The sequence below is a fragment of the Phalacrocorax carbo genome, chromosome 11 (genome assembly GCF_963921805.1).
Source record: "Phalacrocorax carbo chromosome 11, bPhaCar2.1, whole genome shotgun sequence".
Lineage (NCBI taxonomy): Eukaryota > Metazoa > Chordata > Aves > Suliformes > Phalacrocoracidae > Phalacrocorax > Phalacrocorax carbo.
The window spans coordinates 9,526,449-9,546,372 of record NC_087523.1 but is presented as its reverse complement, the minus strand read 5'-3'; the positions used below and the strand labels follow the sequence as shown (position 1 = coordinate 9,546,372).

Genomic DNA, 19,924 nt, shown 5'->3' with positions numbered 1-19,924 from the left:
TGGAACCGCTGGCTCTTCTCCTCAGGCTCTGCATGCTATCAGCAGGATCGTAAATATACACGAATCCTTATCTAAAGTATATTCAGTGCAATAGCTGTGCAGTCTCTTATTTCATGCCTCACACACAGACCCAGAACAGGCAGCAGCTTGGAACATCATGCCACAGAAAAAATGAATAAGTAAATCAAACGGTAGCGTGGGGTTTAAGGCAATGGGGCTTAGGGTTTTGGTTGTTTTTAAGAGAATCTGCCAGTCCACCAAAAAACTGCCACAAGGGGACACAAGGCAAGCAAAACCTTCCCAAAGCCCTGAACTTTTACAATCCCCCAAAGCCACTGATAGTTTAACAGCTAAAGCTAAATTTCCCTGCCCCAGCTCATTAACAAACTTACTAATTACCTGATTTCATCAGCCTCCTCCATGCAAGCGTGTCCCAGGCCACAAAGGGAACACTTTGCCTCCTGCCAGCCGCTACCCACCGCCCCATTTCTTCATTCCAGCCACAGGGCGAGCCCGCACCTACCAGTCGGGCAGAGCTCGTCAGGGACCCCGCGGCTCCCCGGGACGTGCCGGCTGCTGACGGTCCCCTCGCCGGACGGGGAAGCAGCTGGCTCCCGCTGCCCCCTGGGAGCCACACAGCACGTAATGGCTCCGCTTTAGAGGGAACACTGATGTGAGGAGCACAGGGGCAAAGCTAATGGAGTAGTACTATCAGCCTGCTTTAATGCTTCCCCATTAATTTAGGGTAAGAGGTGCCAGAGGACTGCAGGGAACCTGTTTGTGGCTGCTTGGAAATGATGCACCGTGAGCAGCCGGGGACCAGATCTGCCACCATGGCTGCTTCCAGCCAGGTTGACTGCAAGGGTGTAGAGTACAATGCTAGTCCAACATGAGTGCCCACAAGCCAACAGAAACTGGGACCACTGGGATAAGGTTAAATTATGTCGAAAAAAAGGGTAGCGACCACAACATCAGGTTCTGTGTAACGCATCACAGCCTCGGTGCAGCCAATGGAGGGTGAAGGCCCCGCGGGCACCCCCAGCCCAGCCACAGCAGGACGGCATCGCTCACAGCACCAGGGTCACCAGTCGAACCCACTCCGCTGCCCAGGTACAAGGCAGGGCAGCTACACGGGGCAAAAACCCCTCACCTTGCACATCAGCAAGCAAATCCATGTGGTGGAAGATGGGAAAGCAGCACATGTGTGATCCTCAGCACCAATCTGAGCATCACTTTTAAGAGTAAGAGCGTTTTAAAGGTAATTCTCTAGCCGATTTAAAAAAAAAAAACCAACACACACAAAAAAGTTAATCAACTTCCTCTTGGAAGAGAAGAGAGTGCATTAGACACTGTTCAATACCTGCTGCTGCCGCTTCTCATTCAGCTGATGATCTGCACTCTTCGCCAGAGAAGAACTTGCTATATTTGACCTTTGCTTAAACTTTACATGGAGTTTCCATTTGTCTTCTGTGTGAACTCTTCTGCTTATGGATTCATTCTCCAGGAAGACACAGTATTTTTTTTTTCTCAGGGGGACAGCCTCATTTTTGAAGATTTCCTCTTGCAATCTTCTCTGCTCTCAAGTTCACGTATATCATTTTATACCTATTCCCGAGTTTCCTTTGGGAGAAGCTGTACATTAAACTGAAAAGCAATTAACTATTGTAATTGATTTGAACACAGCCTCTGAAAGGGTGTTTTGCTATGGTATGCACGGAAGAGACGACCACAGACCTCAACAGAACATGCTGCCTTCAGAGGAACCAACTGGTGCCCACTAAACCCTGCACGTCATTCAAGGATGGAAGCCAGTTTGACCAGTAAGGCTCAGTAATGCAGCTGCCTGCACTGGTACTTCTTCCCCAATTCTTTTTTCACAACCTACTCTGCCAAACATCACATGTATTATTAGCATTATAAATGGGACACAAATGCATTCTTTATCTTCAAAGTCACCGTAAAGTGAACCTGAAGTCTATTAGTCAAGCACTGCTATAGGAATCTGCTTAATTAAATTCTAAAGGGCTTAAACCAAGAACATACATTGCGATGATGTGGGATAGAACATAAACTTTTTAATAGTAGTAACCAAGCACATTTACTCTTTCTACAGGTGTAATAAAAATGCTAATATATGTTAATGTTTAGTCTGTGGTTAATGTTTTGTCTTGTTAATTTCCCCAGGGCTTTTATTACTGATTTAAATCTGCCACGCTACCCCAGTGATTGCATCGCCTTCCACAAACTGCACGCCACACTCTCAAACGAATGCTGATTAACCGAAGTGAAGAAACATTTAGCTAGGACAAACACACTTATTATATGCTTGTAATCATTATATACATTTTGTCAGGAAGATGGGAAAGAGACAATTCCCCACTCCCTCACTCTTCTCACAGTGGAAAATATGATTATGGGCATAAAAATGGATTTACAAGCCTTTATTTTAGGAAACACATCATTATTAACTAAGTAATGATTGTTCTTCTGGTTCCAGGCACTCGAGCAGAAGGAGCAAAGTGAGTACGATAACACAGATGTCTTCTACACACATTTCACTAAAATTCCTCATTAATGGAGTACTAAATGTTATTAATCAGCTCTATAGCATTACAGTTTCCATTATTCAGATGGCACCTTGCAAGTATTACATAAGAGACAACATCCTAACTCACTTGAGCCGAGCAGCAGGAATCGCGGGAAGTGACCTACTCTCCGCGATGAGAAGAGCATTTAATAATGCATTACCTTTAAATAATGCAACGCTATAATGTGTAAAATGCACACAAACACTAATGCTTAGAATAACAGAATGCCTCTCACACCAGCACCTGCGGTGACGCCCAGCACATGCTGCAAACGTGCGCTACAAATGCTCAGGGACCCCTGCAGCTACCCGACCAGGTCACGCTGGAGACCATCACCACCTGGTTTGAAGGCCAGGTCTTCAAACTCCTGCAGACCAAGGAGGCATTAAGGAAGCATTTTGAGAAGGAAATATAACTTCATTTTTATATCACATCCTTCACATAGAGCATCACAAGACACTTTGCAGATGCTCAGCATCACAGCAGAAACATGGGGCCCATGGAAGACTGGTGGGTGCACCATCCTTGGCCTCATTTCTTGTCTGCAAAGACAGCTCTGACCACCAACCAAGAGAAAAATGAGAGAGGGCTCAAGAGTTGATGGAAGAGGAGCCAACTGCACAGTCGCTCTCACAGACCCCAGCTGCTGCCCAAGGCGATTGCCATGTCCCAGCATGACCCAAGGGCTAACTGGTGCTGGTTCCTCAGGGCAAGGAGCAGGATGAGTCCCATGCAGCCACAGGTATTGGTGAAACAGAGGTGATCCAAGAGCTGGCAGGTCTGATGCATCACATGGTTACACGTTACGCATAAGGGTGTGGGTGCAGCAGCTCAGAAGAGCAGTGGGGAGCACAAGAGTTGCAACCCTTGGAGCTAATTGTTAAAGCTCGATGATCCCCATCTGCACTCTCCCCTGCTGTGTCAGCGTTCAAATAGCCTAAATCAGTTGCACACCACCACTGCATTTCCATCACTGCTCCTGTTGAGGAATGTCACCCTATCCCCAGGAGGACCTCATGCCTGGTGTCCCACACATATGCCGCAGCACCCAAGGCACCTCCACGCTGTGTCCCACCACGTCCCCGACCCCTGCGCTGACCCAGCTTCTCCACCATGCAGGATGCCCTTTCCCTCAAAGGAACCGTGACCTCAGCTGGAGTCAAGCCCTTTCAAACCTACCTAAAATAATGCAAACAAGATGTTTCTCCTTTCTGGCATCCCCAGAACACAGCGTTTAATCTACCAGAGAAAGCTGCTCTGTGTTTAAGCAAAAGGCTGTTTATTGTTATTTATAGGTAGAGAGGAAGTCGGACTAAATGATCACAGTTGTTCCTTCTGCCTCCATAATCCATGGCTTTCAATTAAAGCACAACTTTTCAAGTCAGTGTTTCCCTCCAATGTTTTGTTAATTCCATATTTAACACAGAATTTGGTATTTCAGTTCTTACAGTCAGACCTCGGCAGCAAACCACAGAGCAGGCGGCCGGTGACCCAGCCAGGGCTCGGACACAGCCAGGCCAACTGACTGGGAAAGTCAGGGAAAAGAGGATTTCAACATTAGCACTGAATCATCAGACTTACCATAAAATTTGGACTCAAGGTAGCAAAGCCCATTTCTGCTAAGGATGCTAAATACATTGCAATTATACAACTGTGCTTTGTGCATACTGTAATACTTGCACAATTGCTATTGCAGGCTCCTAGAAGACCCTCCTGTTGGAGGCAATTAAACCTACTCCATCCCAACAGATTGAGACGCAAAGCAAGGAATTGGCTTGAGGGATTACCAGTTTCTACCATGAACTTAAAAAAAATTACTTTCTGCACCTCTACCTGTTGCAGAGCAGCAGTAAGCAAAAAATAACCCCTTTGAGAGCACCAGGTTCATCACAGGCTGCAAGCTCCGGCCCTTGGAGAAGACGAGTCTTGCCAGCAGCGAGGAAGCGGAGCCCGGGGCAGCCCCGCTGCCCGCAGAGGTCCCCGCCGCTGGCGAGGCTGAGGCGATGAGAAACAGCACGAGGCAAAGCCAGGCAGTACGATGGCTCCAGGCAAGCACCGTGTGCTTGTTATTTTCCTTCCCTGAGTTAATTGGTTTCCTTCACAGATTTCTGTGGGTTTTAATATCGCACCGTGTTTGTGCCTACGGCGCTACGGAAAGGAACAATCCGAGAGAAATAAATTCCTAGCAGCTTAATTTAGAGAGGAAAAACAGATACCTGCCATCAGTCTGGAATGTAAGCCAGCAAGCTGGAGACAGGGCCTGTAATAGGTTATTTAACAGCAGCCGTGTCAGCTGGGTTGCAAATGTGGTCAATACCTACCAGTCCAACTTCCTCCCTGCAGCCCCGAGCAGAGATTCAATTATTCTTTGAGAAATACATCGTTAAATAATTATAAAGTTACTGCATGACTTTTTTTTTTAACCAGACCAATTCAATTTTAGAAGTATAAAGCCATTATAATGTGTCAGCTAGCAATTAGCTACTGTACACTGTTTATTCTTGAATATAATCTTTGAGTAGAAGGGCAATATTCTTAGAAACGCAGCATTAACTTGTTCCTCAATGACTTTAATATGGCTCTTTTCAAATTACTGCTCATAAAATCTCAGGGAAGAAAAATCTACTGATGATATCCCATCTCCTTAATTAGCTCTCCCTCTCTATCACCAATCTAACAGCAAGTGTAATATTTATATAAAATAGAGCACACAAGGCTTACTGCTAACTCTGCTTTAACTGGTGATATTGAAACAAGCAGGTAAAAAGCAATGCTCATTTTGCAACCTACACAGACCACGCTCACAAGTATATGCAGCTTTTCAGATCTATACTTCAATAAACACTTGTAACAAAACCATCCCAAAGGTTTTGACACCACTAACAGTATTTTTGGCTATAAAATGCCCTCCTCCCATCCTGTGCTGAATGGAAAACCCCTCTGACCCCAAAGGGTTCAGTACCTGTCATTCCTCCCGTCACCCACCCCGTACAAAGGACCATAACCCTACTTATTTTAACCTCCCCATAGGAATAACTCCCCCCAGCAGCCACCTTTTGCTCCCTCCATCCACCTTTCTCTTTCCAAAGACCAGTTTCCTCTAAAACAACAAGCCTGGTGGCACCAAAGTCCACCAAATTATTTCAACGGATTTTAAGCTGCATAATAAGTTTCAGCAGAATAATTACAACCACTTGTTTTCCAGCTAAGCCTGGCCCAACCCCACAGCGTGTTACCCAGCCTCTGGCGAGGGGTGCACAAGACCCTCCCCACGGCGATGCTGTGGACCTCCCCAGGCAAAGCCTAAAATAGAAGCGTAATAATTGTTATTAAAGGAAAGTGGTAAAATTATCTCAGCACAGCAGAGACTAGCTGCTGGAAACATTAGTCCGTCCCAGACCAAAAAAGGGCTCAGGAAGGCCCTGTGTTCTTTTTTTTTTCTTTTCCTTTTTTTAATCTTTTTATATCATCTGTTGATTTTTTCTTAGCTTTGAAGCTACCAGATCCATATTAATTTTTTTCCCCTGACAGTCAGTCCTAGCCTAATCCAATTAGAGGTCAGCACCAAGATAATTTGCCCAAAACATAGCAGACAAGGTAAAAAGACTCCCATTAGATTTTTGCTCATGATAAAGGAATTACATTTTTCCCAAAGACAAATCAGACTTATTGAAAATGTAAATAATTATTTTCTATAAAGATACAAATATCTTCAGGGCTTTCTGAGCCTTTGTTGTAACCCGTCTTGTTTTTACATGTGCTGCGGTTAGTACAATTGAATTATGGGATGATTTACAACGTTAGATTAGCTTCTCCTTGATTGAGAATATCTTTATAATGGAAATCGGTGTGCACTTTTAACCTCGTTACAATGCTATATTATATGCCTGATTAATATATTAAAATGACTCATTCAACAATAGGCTGTTTGCAGAAAGAAATGAAATGAATCCGACTTTATCACAATACCTATATTAACGTCGTCAAACTGAGGACAAGAATTTGATTATGAGAAGTGGATTCCAGTAAATTGATATGCAACAGTTCCAAAATGAGGGGGGAGAATCATAGGATCAACAAAAAAACCTAAATACTTTTAACGCATTTTTGTGCATCATCTTTACTTTCCACTCACCTTGCAAGTTGTAAGCTGGGCATTTCCACAACTCACTGCAAAGAAAAATCTCGCACCAAAATCTTCAGGCAGGAAGTGCTACTGAAGAGCTTCCTGGCGCCTAACCAGCAATGGGAATTGCGCGAAGCAAGGCTCAGAGATGTTCTGGACATTTTTCAGCATCTGCCACACAAACCTTTTCAGACCCATCTGCCCTGAGCTACTGGTGCCATTTTGCTGGTCAGAGCCATCCCAGCATCACCTCGCGCAGCTCCCACTGTCCTCAAGCACCCTCTGCTCCCTGCTTTTTGGGCTGTCCCTCAGGGAGGAGAGAGAGGAAGGATGGCTTAAGTACCAGCGCAGGCAGTTGAGATATCTATGGAAATACCTGCTCTCGGGTGCTCTGGAGAGCAGCAGCATAAAGTTTATTTGTACAGTGATACAGATCAATACGTGCAATCCAAGAGTTAATAAGCTTTAGAGAGAAATAACTCAAGCAGGTCAGTCACCCCCAAATTATCCTCACTAACCACCAGGCTCACTCACCCTCCTCAGGTCAGTGCCTAAGAGCATCACCTCTAGCACTGCTGATAGCGCAGAAGAGAATTAGTTGTGTAAATTGTTTAGGTTAGAAAGAGACACCTGCATAAAGAATTGCAGAATTCCTCAACTGCTGGCTTGCCTTTTTTTTTTTTTCTCCCCCCTTTTTAAACAGAAATAACTCTGCCATAGTAGCTGTAGGCTATCGGCACAGCTTTCCGCAGCCTAATCTCGCTCGAATGAGACTTTGAAAGAATAATGCAGTTAGCAGCAAACTTCACCCTCCGAGAGCAGGCTCCATGCCCTCGGGGGTTTATTAGTGGGTGAACACAACAGGTAGGGATGGAAAAGGCCACCGGTTCATTTTGCTGTAACCCAGAGAGGATGAGGGGACTGCTTGAGAGCTCTGCCAGCAATGAGGGGTGCATTGCTGCAGCAGACGGCTGAAAAATCTGCCTCAAATGTTTGTTGTAAGGGTTTTTTTCAGCTAAATGTATTTGTAGATGGCATCTTTCACGCCTGGTACCTCAAAGCCACTTTACAATAAGATGTAAATATTATATAATTCACAGCACCACACACAGGCAGAGAATTCAAAATGAAGCAAAAAAACCTCATTGCAACCCAGCCCCTCACCCTCTCCAGCACAAAACAAAACGCGGCTGCTCCACCCGGGCAGCTCTGGGCACTATCTCTGCTTTGCAGAGGGTCGCTTTTAAGTTTCTGGTTTGTTCTTGGCTCATTCATCAGCATTGCTAATGGGAGAGTTAGTTCTAGTTTTAAGGCAGCAACACTCACGGGGGTTACTGTCACTGGAAGTAAACTCAACGTGGTTAAGATGAAGGATGCCCGGCGAATGACCCCAGTCGGAGGTCTTGGTGGAAACTGCAGTCACGGATAATGAGGCCAAAAGAGGGGTTAGCGTAAAAAGCATAAAGAGATGGATATTGGTAAGCATGAGTCTGGCGTTGCAAAGCTGCGGGTCTTAGCAAGGATAAAAATCTTCAGGAAAGGAAATGGACCAGAATACATTTTGCTAATAAGGCATCTATGTTAATAGAGGTTGCAGGAGGCTGCAGCAATCTGGACAGCAAACGAGGGAGCCATGTCCAGGGCTGATACTTGGGGAATTTTATCTCTCTGATAAAACAAAGTTGCGCAGCCCATTTCGAGACAGAATCCCAGAGGCAGCTCTCTGATTCCCTAGCAAGTGTAGAGGGCAACGGCTTGTCAGACAGATGGTCTGGCCTGAGCTAAATAAGACGAAAGGCAGTTCATGCCATGGACATTACTTCTCTGAGGGCTTGTCCGAAGCCAGGTGGGTCAGCCAAGACCTAAAAGCCTGGTTTTGCCACGCACCAGCTTGTAGAATCCTTCAGGTAAACTAAATCTGGATCTCAGTAAGGACCCTGGGCATAAGCCTGGTTTTACTCTGAAGGAGGTTTGGCTGTAAAGCTCAGCTGCAAATACACCCCCAGCAAAGGGGCTTTGCCCCAGCCCTCCCTGTCCGGAGGGGCAGCTCCTCCCTGGCAAGCACCTCTCCCACAGCTCCTGAAGTGACAGAAGCCTCAAGGTACCCAGAGGGAACTTTCTGACACTGTGATCTTTGGTTCAGCCTGAAACTCAGGTTTTTTCTGCTTAAATCCAATCTACTTCAAGATTTCACATTATGTCCTTGACCATCACAGTTTATTACAAAATGAGACAGTTTGAAATTTCAAAGCCTGAAGCCCAGCGGCCAAGGAACAGACACCCCCATTCACCCCCTCCTGCCATGTGCGCAGCCTGCTTTGGATGACGTGATCACCAGCTCTCTGCTCCTACATCCCAAAGCATCCAGCTGCCAAATACAGCTGTGATAGGAGCCAGGAGAAAGAAGAGAGATGAGGAAAAAAAAGAAGATTCTCTGTGCAGAGAAGAAAGCTGCATCATATTGCAAAGCTCTGTACCCTCATTTCCAACTGTGAAGACCGTATATCCTGCACCACTCCCTCTGCTACCTCTTTGTGCTAATGTCAGGGAATCTCTGAACCAAGTATCTTTTTAAATGCTTGGGACACAGATGCACAACAAATCAGCTTCTCCACTAAAACAAGGAACAGGCCGAGGCACGGTATGTGCAAACAGGTACACAGAACCAGTAATTAATCTGCACGAGATCTTTAGGCTTTTTCTGACTTCAGCTCGGAAAAGATACAAGACGTCCTGCCGGGTACAACCTGTGTGCATCTTGCTCGCCCTGTAGCCAACACAAGATTTGAAGTGAGATCAAGCCAGGCTCAGTGGGCACCGTATGATATTCCCGCCCATAAAATGCAGCAGCTTCAAAAACCTCTTTTTAAGCCGCAGAGTAGTGGGGATGAAGTTGCCACCAGCTGAGCGATCTGCCTCTGACTGAAGTAAATGAAAAGGTTTGTGTGAGCTTCAGTGCAAAGTTAGGTTGGGCATCAAATGTGCTGTCAAAGGATGCTCCCCGTGCTGCCGTGCGTGTTCAGGGGGGAGGGGGCACCATTAGCAGCTACCTTCTGCTTTTAATTAAAAAAAAAAAGCATCACTGCAAATTCTGTCAAAATGGCACAACATGCCAGAGGCTAGAACACATCCAGTTAAAAGGACAGCAGGAGAGCAAAAAAGGAGAGGACAATATAAAAGTTTACAAATAGAAGCAAAATCAAATGCTATTTTAAATTAAACCTGTGTTGATATTCAATGCCATCTCCTCTGGCTTTGTGCTGACAGGTTTGAGCATTGCTGGCCACATCCACTGCTTCCACCTAGCAGCTCTGCGCAGCCCCGTGCTCTCCCCAGCGCAGTCCCACACGCTCATCCCACTTCATCCAGACCCAATTCCAGATCCAATTCAGTGACAAATTGACCCAAAGCCTCACCGTGCCATCAGGGCAAGCAGGAGGGGAGACCAGCAAGCCACTTTGCCCATGCTGGACCCCAGCAGAAAAAAGGCAAGGCTGACCAAAGACCATGAAAGCATGCTTCCCCTGTCCTCTAGAGGCAAAGTTCTTGTTAGCAGTGAATTAACTCTGACACCAATGCCCTCCCTCCCCAGGCCAGACAAGAGGTAAAACATTCACAAGGCTGAGAATAACCTCCAAGCCTCACTCCCTTAGAGAAGCAAGCGATGGTCAAGAGCATCCATGCCAAAGTCCCTTCCAAAAATGAGATGCAGCCCCTTAGTTTGCTACTGTGTATTTGAATATTAAACCAAAGATTTAAGACCAGCAGCAGAGTGTCAAGGTCACTGGATCAAAATTGTTGATACTAAGTTGCAAAACTGCAGGCATAAATAATTTTTGCTCTTATTCTTTCAGTGCCAGCCAAGCTGCCAACAACGTAGGGATTTCTAGACCAAAATCAACACCTTACAGTTCAGCGCCTTGCCATATGCTTCCCCAACTATCAGAAAATCTTTAATATCTGAAACCTCCTCAGAATACTAATTGTAATACACCCAAGGTATCTTCACAGAAACAGGAACATTGCTGATACTGTCCTTGGTGATCAGGTTTATTTTCATCCTGCAGTGGGAATAGACATTTGCTTTAACACGCCTTATCAGGCACTTTACACTACCTATCACAAAATAGTTAACAAAAGTACATGATAAACACACCATGGGATAGATACAAGTGGGTCTGAGCTTGCATTAGCAAAAAAAACCCAAAACCTCACCTGTATTTCCAGCTTTAAGTGAAAAATGGAGCTAGCTACCAGCAAGCGTTAGAGAACAGCCTGAGGATTAAACTTTGTCGATAAAGAAACTGAAAATACAGAGGCTGTACATCCAGCCTACTACCCCTATCCCACGAGCGATGCCAACAGAAAGCAACCCGCATTAAAGTACAAAGAAACCGATCTCCGTGTCTCAAAGGGAATGACTTCTCAAACAGCACTGTAATTTCAAAGCTTTTCTCACAAGTCTCTTGCTGGCTCTAGCACAGAGAGGAATCCATTAGCAGACAGGAAAACTCACTGGAGCTCCCTGCCACTGCAACCCACCGAGCAAAGCAGCTTCCAGCAAGTCGCCAGGTGAGCCGGCTCCAAAAGCAGCTCCCGGGCAGCATCCAGGGAAAACCACACAGGCAATGCCATGCCAACAGACACACTGAATCACTGTGTATGGTGACAGGTGACCTTCTCATCCCTGGGTGACAAAAGTACCTTTATTTATTCTGGAATTTCATCCCTGTACTTCTGCAGGGACTGCAAATTTCTACACCAATTTGCAACGGAGCAACGCTTCTCTGTGGTGCTACAAGCAAAGTAGCTGGTTACCTTTATCAACATGCTTATTGTCTCCCTAGCAGGATTCCCCAAAAATCTGAGGGCAAACAAGGGTCCAGTTTGTTTGACCCTGCTGCTCCCTGGGGCTCCCCGGCAGCTTCCGCGGCCAGCATCAGAGGTGGGTTCACACCCATCACTCTGCCTGTGCTATCCGGAGTGAGCACTCCGGCTTTGGGATAAGACCAAACCCGCCCTGCACTGTGGCTTCTCCTCCTCTCCTCAGCAGCATGGCTATATAACCTACTTAACCCAGACCTGAGCAGTCTTTTAAAGGTGTTTGCAGGGAAGTAAAACAGCAGGGATCCCCTCACAGTGCAAGCACACTGAGAACTTACCCTGTGTCTGTACCGCCTGGTACTGTTCCCTTAACCCGCTCCCCTCCTCAGCACAGATGGGTGCGATCGGTTCAACAAAAATCTGGCTACCTTTATTCTGCAGTTTAATAGGATTTTCTAGAAACTCAGCTATCAGTTCTGAGTGAGGAAAAATGCTTTGCTGAGCTCCCTGCTCCTTCCACTCTTGGCAACACTGGGCAGACAGAACTGCACACCTCCACCGACTGCAAGGGGAGCAGCAAGGACTGGGCAGCTCTATCAGCCCATTTCTTTGCATTTCCCCCTAGAGATGCAGGTTCCCAGGCTGGGGCACACCTGCCTGACAAGCCTGGACTAACTGAAGTTTCTTGATATGTTTTTTTGGTGGTGGGTTGCTGGTGTTTTTCATTATGTACTTTTTCTATGAGACTTGTAAACCTGATCTTGTATCCCTTTGCAACCTATTCTCATTCCCAGATTCAACCATGTTACAGACACACGAGCTCCGCAGTATCTTCTGTGCCCGACCCTGACTACGCTAACACGTACAGATCCTGCCAAGCAGAGAGTCCCGCTGTGCGAGGCGGGGATCGGCGGCTGCAGCTCCATGTCCCGACAGAGAGGCACGGCACAACAGCTAAAGGGCAGAAGTCCTGCCACCCGCACCCAAAGGGCTGAGAGAGGACACGTGCCCTGCTGGATGTGCAGGACAAAGCAGCTAACGCAGCCAACATCCACATCCCTTTCTCTGATGACTCACACCTGCAGTGCATCCTCCTCCTCACATGCAACACATGGCTGGAGCCTCTCCCCAAGCCACCCACCTGTTTTGGTTTGTGTCTCGCTGTGCTATGAGCTGCGCGTTGTCTCCCACTCTATTGGGATGGCTTCAAAACCCTGATGAGTTAACAGGGGCGAAAAAAAGCATTAAGAAGAAAATATTTACATAGACAAATTTATATCTGTGTCAAATTGACAGTTTTCACCTCAATTCTGCCACCTTTCAAAATAAATTTACAGTGCTGGATTAAGGTAGGGAACCCCAGAGGAGATCACCTGTAACTATGTAAGACACCCAGACTTATTGTCTCTCCTGAACTTCCAAAAGCAGAGAAAGCATTAACTTCAAGAGGTGCTGGGGTTGAATATTTTATAAAGTTTATTTGTAGTGCGCCTCTCCAACTGCCTTTGTTTGTGGTAGAAAGCACGAATAGACTGACTAAAATCACTCTTCCCTACATTCATGATTAAAATATCTACAAGAGGTGAACGTACTAGGCAAATTATCAGCCAGGGAAAAAGTAGCAGATAGCAAAATTAATATAGATATAGCCCTAGACAGAATTTTTTTCCCCATTCTGCCCTGAGACTCAGCCTCCTTGATAAAGTATTTTAATAGCATACTTCAAGTGTGAAGTTTTTAAACAGACAAATTATAGAAATAATAAAGCCCTAACACCCACCATCGCTGACAAATTAGCTCTTAAAGCAAGTCTTGGGATACTACTGCCATATTACTGAATTCACTCTTCTGCGTTGCTGTTTACATACCAGGAACACCACTAGCTCGAGGCTTACATTTAAATGAATGCCTGGAGGCACAGTTTCCAAAAGCAGATTAACAACAGTATGACTCCGTGTCTTGGGGACTGCAGAGCTCCTCAGAAACCTGCTGGGGGCTCTGCAACACCTCTGGAGCGCAGGTCCACACGCCCTTTACAGCCAGGTCTGCTGCAAGGTATAAAAAGGGTCCGGGTCCTCTTGCAAATGTCCACAAGCCAGCCGAGGAGCGGGTGGCACGGGGGACAGAGGAGCAGCTGCATGGAGGAAGGATGCTTGGTCGGGTAGTGCATCCAAGGACCTGAAACACCAGGAGATAAAACTACTGCCACAGAAGTGCCACCAATGCCGTGGAAAACCAAAGAAGCCCAAAGGACAGGCAAGGGCAGTAGTGTTGTTATTCAGGCTATAATCGCTACAGGCATGGAAGATAAGTTTTCCATAGTTCTAGGAGATTTTAATGACAATTAAAGAACCTGTCATTATCCTTAATAACATACAAGTGAATTGAACTTTGCCTACAGAAGCAGTGGTGGCCAAGGTCAGTAATAAAAGAGGTACTGAGAAGACAGTGTGAGAGCAAAGCCCCACATTTTCAAGACAACTCCTGCGGCATTTTATACTTTCATATGACAACAGTGTCTAAAAACAACCATATTTACAGGATAACAGTAAATACAACTGTTTGCTTCCAGGTATATTCTTTGAAACTCAATATGTGCTGATAAGTTTAACAGAGAAACTTTCATTCCAGCACAGCTAAAAAAAATTGCATTCTATCACTTAGGGGCAGAGATATTTACCCCAGATCCCAGATGCAGACCAGCCACCAGAGTCATGCCGTCTGCAATGCTGCCGTTAAGATTGTCAGCACTTCCATTACTGCCCTGTTCCTCTACTGAACAGGTCGTACCTTCATTCGTAAAAAAAGTTGCTCTGGGCTCAGGTTTGACATAAGAGTCTCGGCTGAGCAACATCAGTGTTTTAAAAATAAACTTTAAAAACCCAGTGGCCATTCTCTTTAGCAACAATTACCAGACAATTGACTTGCTTGGCTTGGATATTTCTTTTCTCTGCACTCCTATAACTCAAAAATGTCACCAGAGCAAATAAAAGAATCACTTAGGTATTAAATAATCAAGAGGATTTATATTTAAATAAGTACCTAACTATGTATGGCACTAATGAATTCAAACAGCTCTATCAAGTACGAAAGCACTGAATGATTCTGCAATGCTCAGTGATTTTTTTATCTTAAAGGAAGTCAATTTATGTTCTGGTTTGGCAGAGGATGGGCAGGTTATAGCTCTCCCGCCATGGCTGGTGTTGACTTCAGCAGCGCTCCACCTACTTGTCCTCCCATAAATGCATTCTCAGTAGACAAATCAAGGTCTCAGTATTTGACAATATAACTGACAGTTGTGTTCCTTCACTGGACATCTTCAAGAAAAAGTGCATTTTTATTGTTGTGCCAATGAAAGGAGGACATGGGAGGACAAACACCTATCCTTTAGGGCCGTACAGCAATGCACATGTTGCATGCTTGCAAAACCTGGCATACATCCTGTAAGGGCAATGTTTCTGCTCTGCCTTAGCACCTACAAGCGTGGCAGGTCTGCTAGTGCAAAATACATTGGATGGTTTGGCTTACAGCTGAATATGTCAACCAATCTTTCAAGATCAAATAGGCTCACATTGGATGTAGAGGTAAGTTTTGTTTCTTACTGCCTTGGAAACGCATCTGAGCTTAGAGTGCAGCAGTGTTTTCTCTCTTGTATACATCAATATCACCTGTAACATGAATTCTCCATCTTACCTGACTTCAAGCTAAACCTACAGTTACACTTCTGCTCCTTTGCCTTCCAGAGAGGGTTCACAGGTTCTGACCAGCAGGAGAAGAGCCTGCCCTGGCTCCACGGCAGCAGAAGTCGTGCCCAGCAGAGCTGCTGCCCCCAGACCCTGTCAGCTGGAACCTCCCTGCAATCCTGGGGGCATAAGAAACGCTTGGCAGGCTGCTGTAGAACAGGATTTTCTGCAGAAAGGGGCTAAGGCGCAAAGGTTGGAAGCCAGTGTCCTGTACTGTATCCTGAAGCCTAACGTGCAGCCCAGCCCTAACTGCAGTCCTGCCTGCATCCATCTGCCTGGGTGACCCGCACCAAAACCCAGCCCTCAGCCACAGCCTCCTCCTGGTCACCGCAACACAAAAGTAATCCAACTTACTGGAGATTTGGTCCCTAAATCCCTTCTAACCAACGAAGAGAGCTTGCACCATGTGTGCCAGACTACCCGGGGGTGTGAAACCGCCCAGGTGCCACCACATTATTTCACAGCCTGCATATGTGCGGTGGCATGTTGAGGGCAATCACCAAGGAAAGATGGCACATAAAACAGCACAGAAGAGTGCTGCTGGCTGAATGCCACATAGCTCCAAATCTGTAAGCCAATACATTTCCACAGTCCCCAAAAAGGATACGAGTTAGTTACAGTGCAAGTACTACAGTGACCTACATAAACACAGTTCTTTTGCAAACAGGAGTCGTGAATGATAGGAGCAAGCAGCTAACAGGGAAACAGTGGCAGATTCTAATCACTGTTGGCTTTAAGGAAACTATAACAGTATCCCTACACCTTTGCCCCCATCCCAAACTCTACCCTACCTGCACAGAGCAGCTCAATTGTGTCTCAAGAAAAATCTCATCTGCAAAACAAGCGTTGTAATACCATAGTCCATTTGTCCTTGGCATTCAAACAGAGCAGCAGGATTTTCTGAACAAGAAAGTCTCAGTTTCTTGGGAGGCTCAGAAATTCACACAATGTGTTTTTAAAGAGTCAGGTCATTCCCAATAAATAAGAAATAAACTAATCCCTGGGATTAAAGGCAGCCCAAAAGAAGGAAAACCAGATCTCCTTTAGTAGATCAGGAAGCAGGGGATGCCACAGTAAATGCTTTCACTTGGCATCTATGTGGAGGTACATTTTAGCAATGTTAAAGGAGGCAGGGGACACCTGGAAAGCCGGACCAGCCTTTCAGAGCTACCCGAGGCAAGCACAGCACCCAGGGAGTACTGAAGATGCTGGGACATCTCAGCTCCTGATCTCACACCCCCCAGCTATAAAGCTGATGCCAGGATGACTTCAGACCCTTCTGCTCTGACCAACCTGAAAAGAGGCAAAGCCCGTAACTGAAGCCCAGGCTGTGCAACCACCAGTTTCAAATGCTACCCAAAGTTTTAAAATCATAGAACTAGGGGGAGAAGGAGGAAGGAGCTGGTAACTGGAGCATTTGGGGTTTTTCGGTTGGAGGACGGGCGTAAGTTGGTTTCAACATGAGGAGCTAGTGGTACACAACCGAGCCCTGCCGTGGCAGCAAGCTAGGGGAACTGCAGAAAACCACTCACGGTTGTCGAGAGCTTTCCTTCATTCTTCTGCACGTAGACAATCGCATCCCTCACCAGGGAGAAGAGGTTCAGGAGGACGTGCTCCATGTCATAGATGCCATGCATGCCTTTGGTGAGCCCCTCCAGTGACCCAATGTACTCTCGCCAGTGGTTATCGATCTCTATGACGCCCGCCAAGCATCCTTGCATCACCACGCCACAGTAGCTGGCACAGGGCTTGGCCAGGAGGAGCCCCTGGCAGTGAGAGCAGTACCACATCTTTAGCAGTGCTCGTCCACAGTCCTTGCTGAATTTTAGGTGGTCAGTAGTGTTTATCACCTCGATCCCCAGGTTGAGCGCCTGCAGAAAGACTCGCGTGGCCTGCAGCGACTTGGATACCTGCGTCATCATCATCTTTGGGTAGTTACCAAAGACTTTGAGGTCTCTCCTAGCAGCCCGCAGGCATTCAGTCATTTCCACAGAGGGATCGGGGAAGCCAGGATTAATCAAGTGAGAGTAAACCAAAGGGAATAAACTGTCAAAAAATTCATTTATCATGTCATTAACACTGATGTCAGAGCCCAGTATGTACAGCGAGACATCAGTAAAAAGTTCTCCAACAAACTTAAGAGCTCTGGGCCCCATGCTGTGGTAGTGGGTCCTAAACATGCTGTTGGTGAAGTTTCTTGCATGCCGTACTACAATTTCAAAGGCTTCTGCAAAACAGAACAAAAAAAAAAGTTATTAAGAGACGATGAGCTCAGGAACAGGGAGGATAACATTGTACCACGTTACCGCTGCAAAGGCTGGTCCCATCCTGCCCGCTTTGGGTCCCACGCCTGCTGGCAGCCGTGCCTGCTGCAAAACTTACCAGCATCAGCAATTTTCAGGGGAAATGCATATATTCTTTAGGATACACGCTACATTTCAAAATGGCAAAAACTATGATCTAGTTAACATTTCAGCTTTTAAAGAAAATATTGATTCAAGAAAAGGGCTAGACTGCAATTTCTTTCTCTCCTTTCATATTGATTTGAAATTAACAGGAATTCTATCTCGAGACTTAATTTAAGGGAGAGATAAATGTTTGACAAACTGTACAGGATTTAAAATCAGGAAACGGTAAATGCTGACATTCCATTATGAAAATGAAAATATTTATAGAGGCTTAATCACAGAGGATATTTGGACTTGACCCCCAGTACCCACCCTGCACTAAGTGTCCTCAAAGCCATTTGAAAAGCCCCTGCAGTGCTGTAGCTTTCCCAAGTGCACCAGGCTCACTTCAGCTGCAAGATCCAATGTTTCATCTGCCCTGGACATGACCTGCTCCATGGTCCAAAATGATGCTGAGAGCCAGTGATGCAGCATCCACCTGTGGGTGCCCAGCCAGGACCACTCACACGCACATCAGGTTGTGCCAAACTGCCCTGTGAAGCTCAAGTTTTACACGGAGACCATCAATTTGCTAGGAAAAAGCAGGGTGCATTTTCTCCTCTCCATCTTCAAAGACCTGAGGACTTTCTGCCCACACCTCCTCCACGCAGCAAGCAGGACAGCCTCCAGCAGCACAGTCACTGCCCAGTTATTCCCTTAATTACAGCCTTCCTCACCAGGAGGCTTCCAAAATATCCATACCCAGGTATGAAAAGACAACATACCCACACACACCCCAGTCTGCAAGTTAACGTATTAGAAGGGGAGGCCACCAGTGCAAACTAAAGTCTTTTTCTTCAGCCAACTCTCTCTACCAGCCTGTCCCCCACCCTCCAGGGTACTATTCATAAAATGCTAAAATAATGAACAGCCTCTCAGTTCACAGGTCACTGACACCCCACGATGTAACCACTCTCAACTATGTCACTCTGGAAACACACATCCAGGCTCAATTTGCATGAAAATTATTCATGTTCAATAATTAAAGGGAATGTTTAATTTTTAAAACTGTAAGTGTTATTTTCCCATTTGTTAAGGCTGGGATGCAGCTGAGTGTAGCCTGACGCTTTTCCACGGGGGTTCGGTATCAACGCTATCATCAGCAATGTCGGGCCTTGCTGCTCGCCCTGCATAACCTCTCACGCTACTCAAGAGCTTTTGAGCTCATCACATCTCCAGGGCTTCAGCTCTCACTTCCTGGGTGCGCTCTGTGCAGGCACGCCTGGCAGGACAGGGACCCAGTGCTGTTTTCTGCATGCTGGTGTGGGGGGCAGCGAACTATGGCATAAGCAGCAATCAAAGCAGAAATTACCGATATACTTTTGCAAATAGTGTCTCCATCCCATCTGGTGCCTGCGCGCCTCCCGGGCATGCCACTGAAGCATTTTGTCCACAGCTCCCAACACCCGCACAGGACTGCCCCAGCAAGCCCAGAGCAACCATCTGCGTTCCCAGATGACAGCAGTCCTTCCTAACACCACAGATTGAGGGATGCAGCGGTGCAAGGACATGGAGCCCCTCTCTCCCTGCCTCCCTCACCACGACAGCAGGCATCTTGCTCTTCACACCCATGCAGAATATCGCAAAGCTCTCCAGGCACAACGGCACGTCCGATACAGAGCGGGGTAAACGTGTGGGCTATGCAAGCAAAGCAAATGCTGGTTGCACGGTTATTAAAAGTTTTAAAACAACAAAAAAAGTGTCTTTAAATAGGGCATATAGATTACTAAACTTTTTTTTTTTTCTTCTTTATCCTCAAGAGCACCAGAATAGCTTTTTCCTCAAAGAGCACAAAGCACTTTTTGGGCCAGTGTTTTTTTGACAGCACAGCATACGATGCCAGGATTTTCATGCTGTGCCTCACCATTCGCCTTTAACCTCTTCTCTGTTAGTTCCCTTAGAAAAAGTCATCCCTCTTCCCTTTTCTCGCTCCTCTGTGCTTTGCAAGTTACCATCAGAGCCCAGAGACTCTTCACTGATTAGAAAAATATTCCAAGCTCCTATGCAAACCTCCTACGGCGAGAAATGCTTCAGAAAGGAATCGAGAACAGTGGTGTATCAGAAGAGCATGCACACACAGTCCCACTGCTTTAAAGGTCACGACACGCACATAATTTTTATCATAATAGCTGGCTAAGAGTGTCTATTTTATGCGCCTTGGAGCCTTTGCATATATCCATTAGAGCGCGCAACAGG

General features: G+C 46.1%; 1 protein-coding gene across 2 annotated transcripts in view; it reads right to left on the bottom strand.

The window, feature by feature from the left end:
* Positions 1-19,924, bottom strand: part of GPC3 (glypican 3) — a 154,342-nt gene that overhangs the window by 64,084 nt on the left and 70,334 nt on the right. For both annotated transcript variants that reach the window (XM_064462967.1, XM_064462966.1), the window contains exon 3: positions 16,814-17,508. In XM_064462967.1, the coding sequence (XP_064319037.1) occupies positions 16,814-17,508 (695 nt within the window). The remainder of the gene's footprint in view (positions 1-16,813; positions 17,509-19,924) is intronic.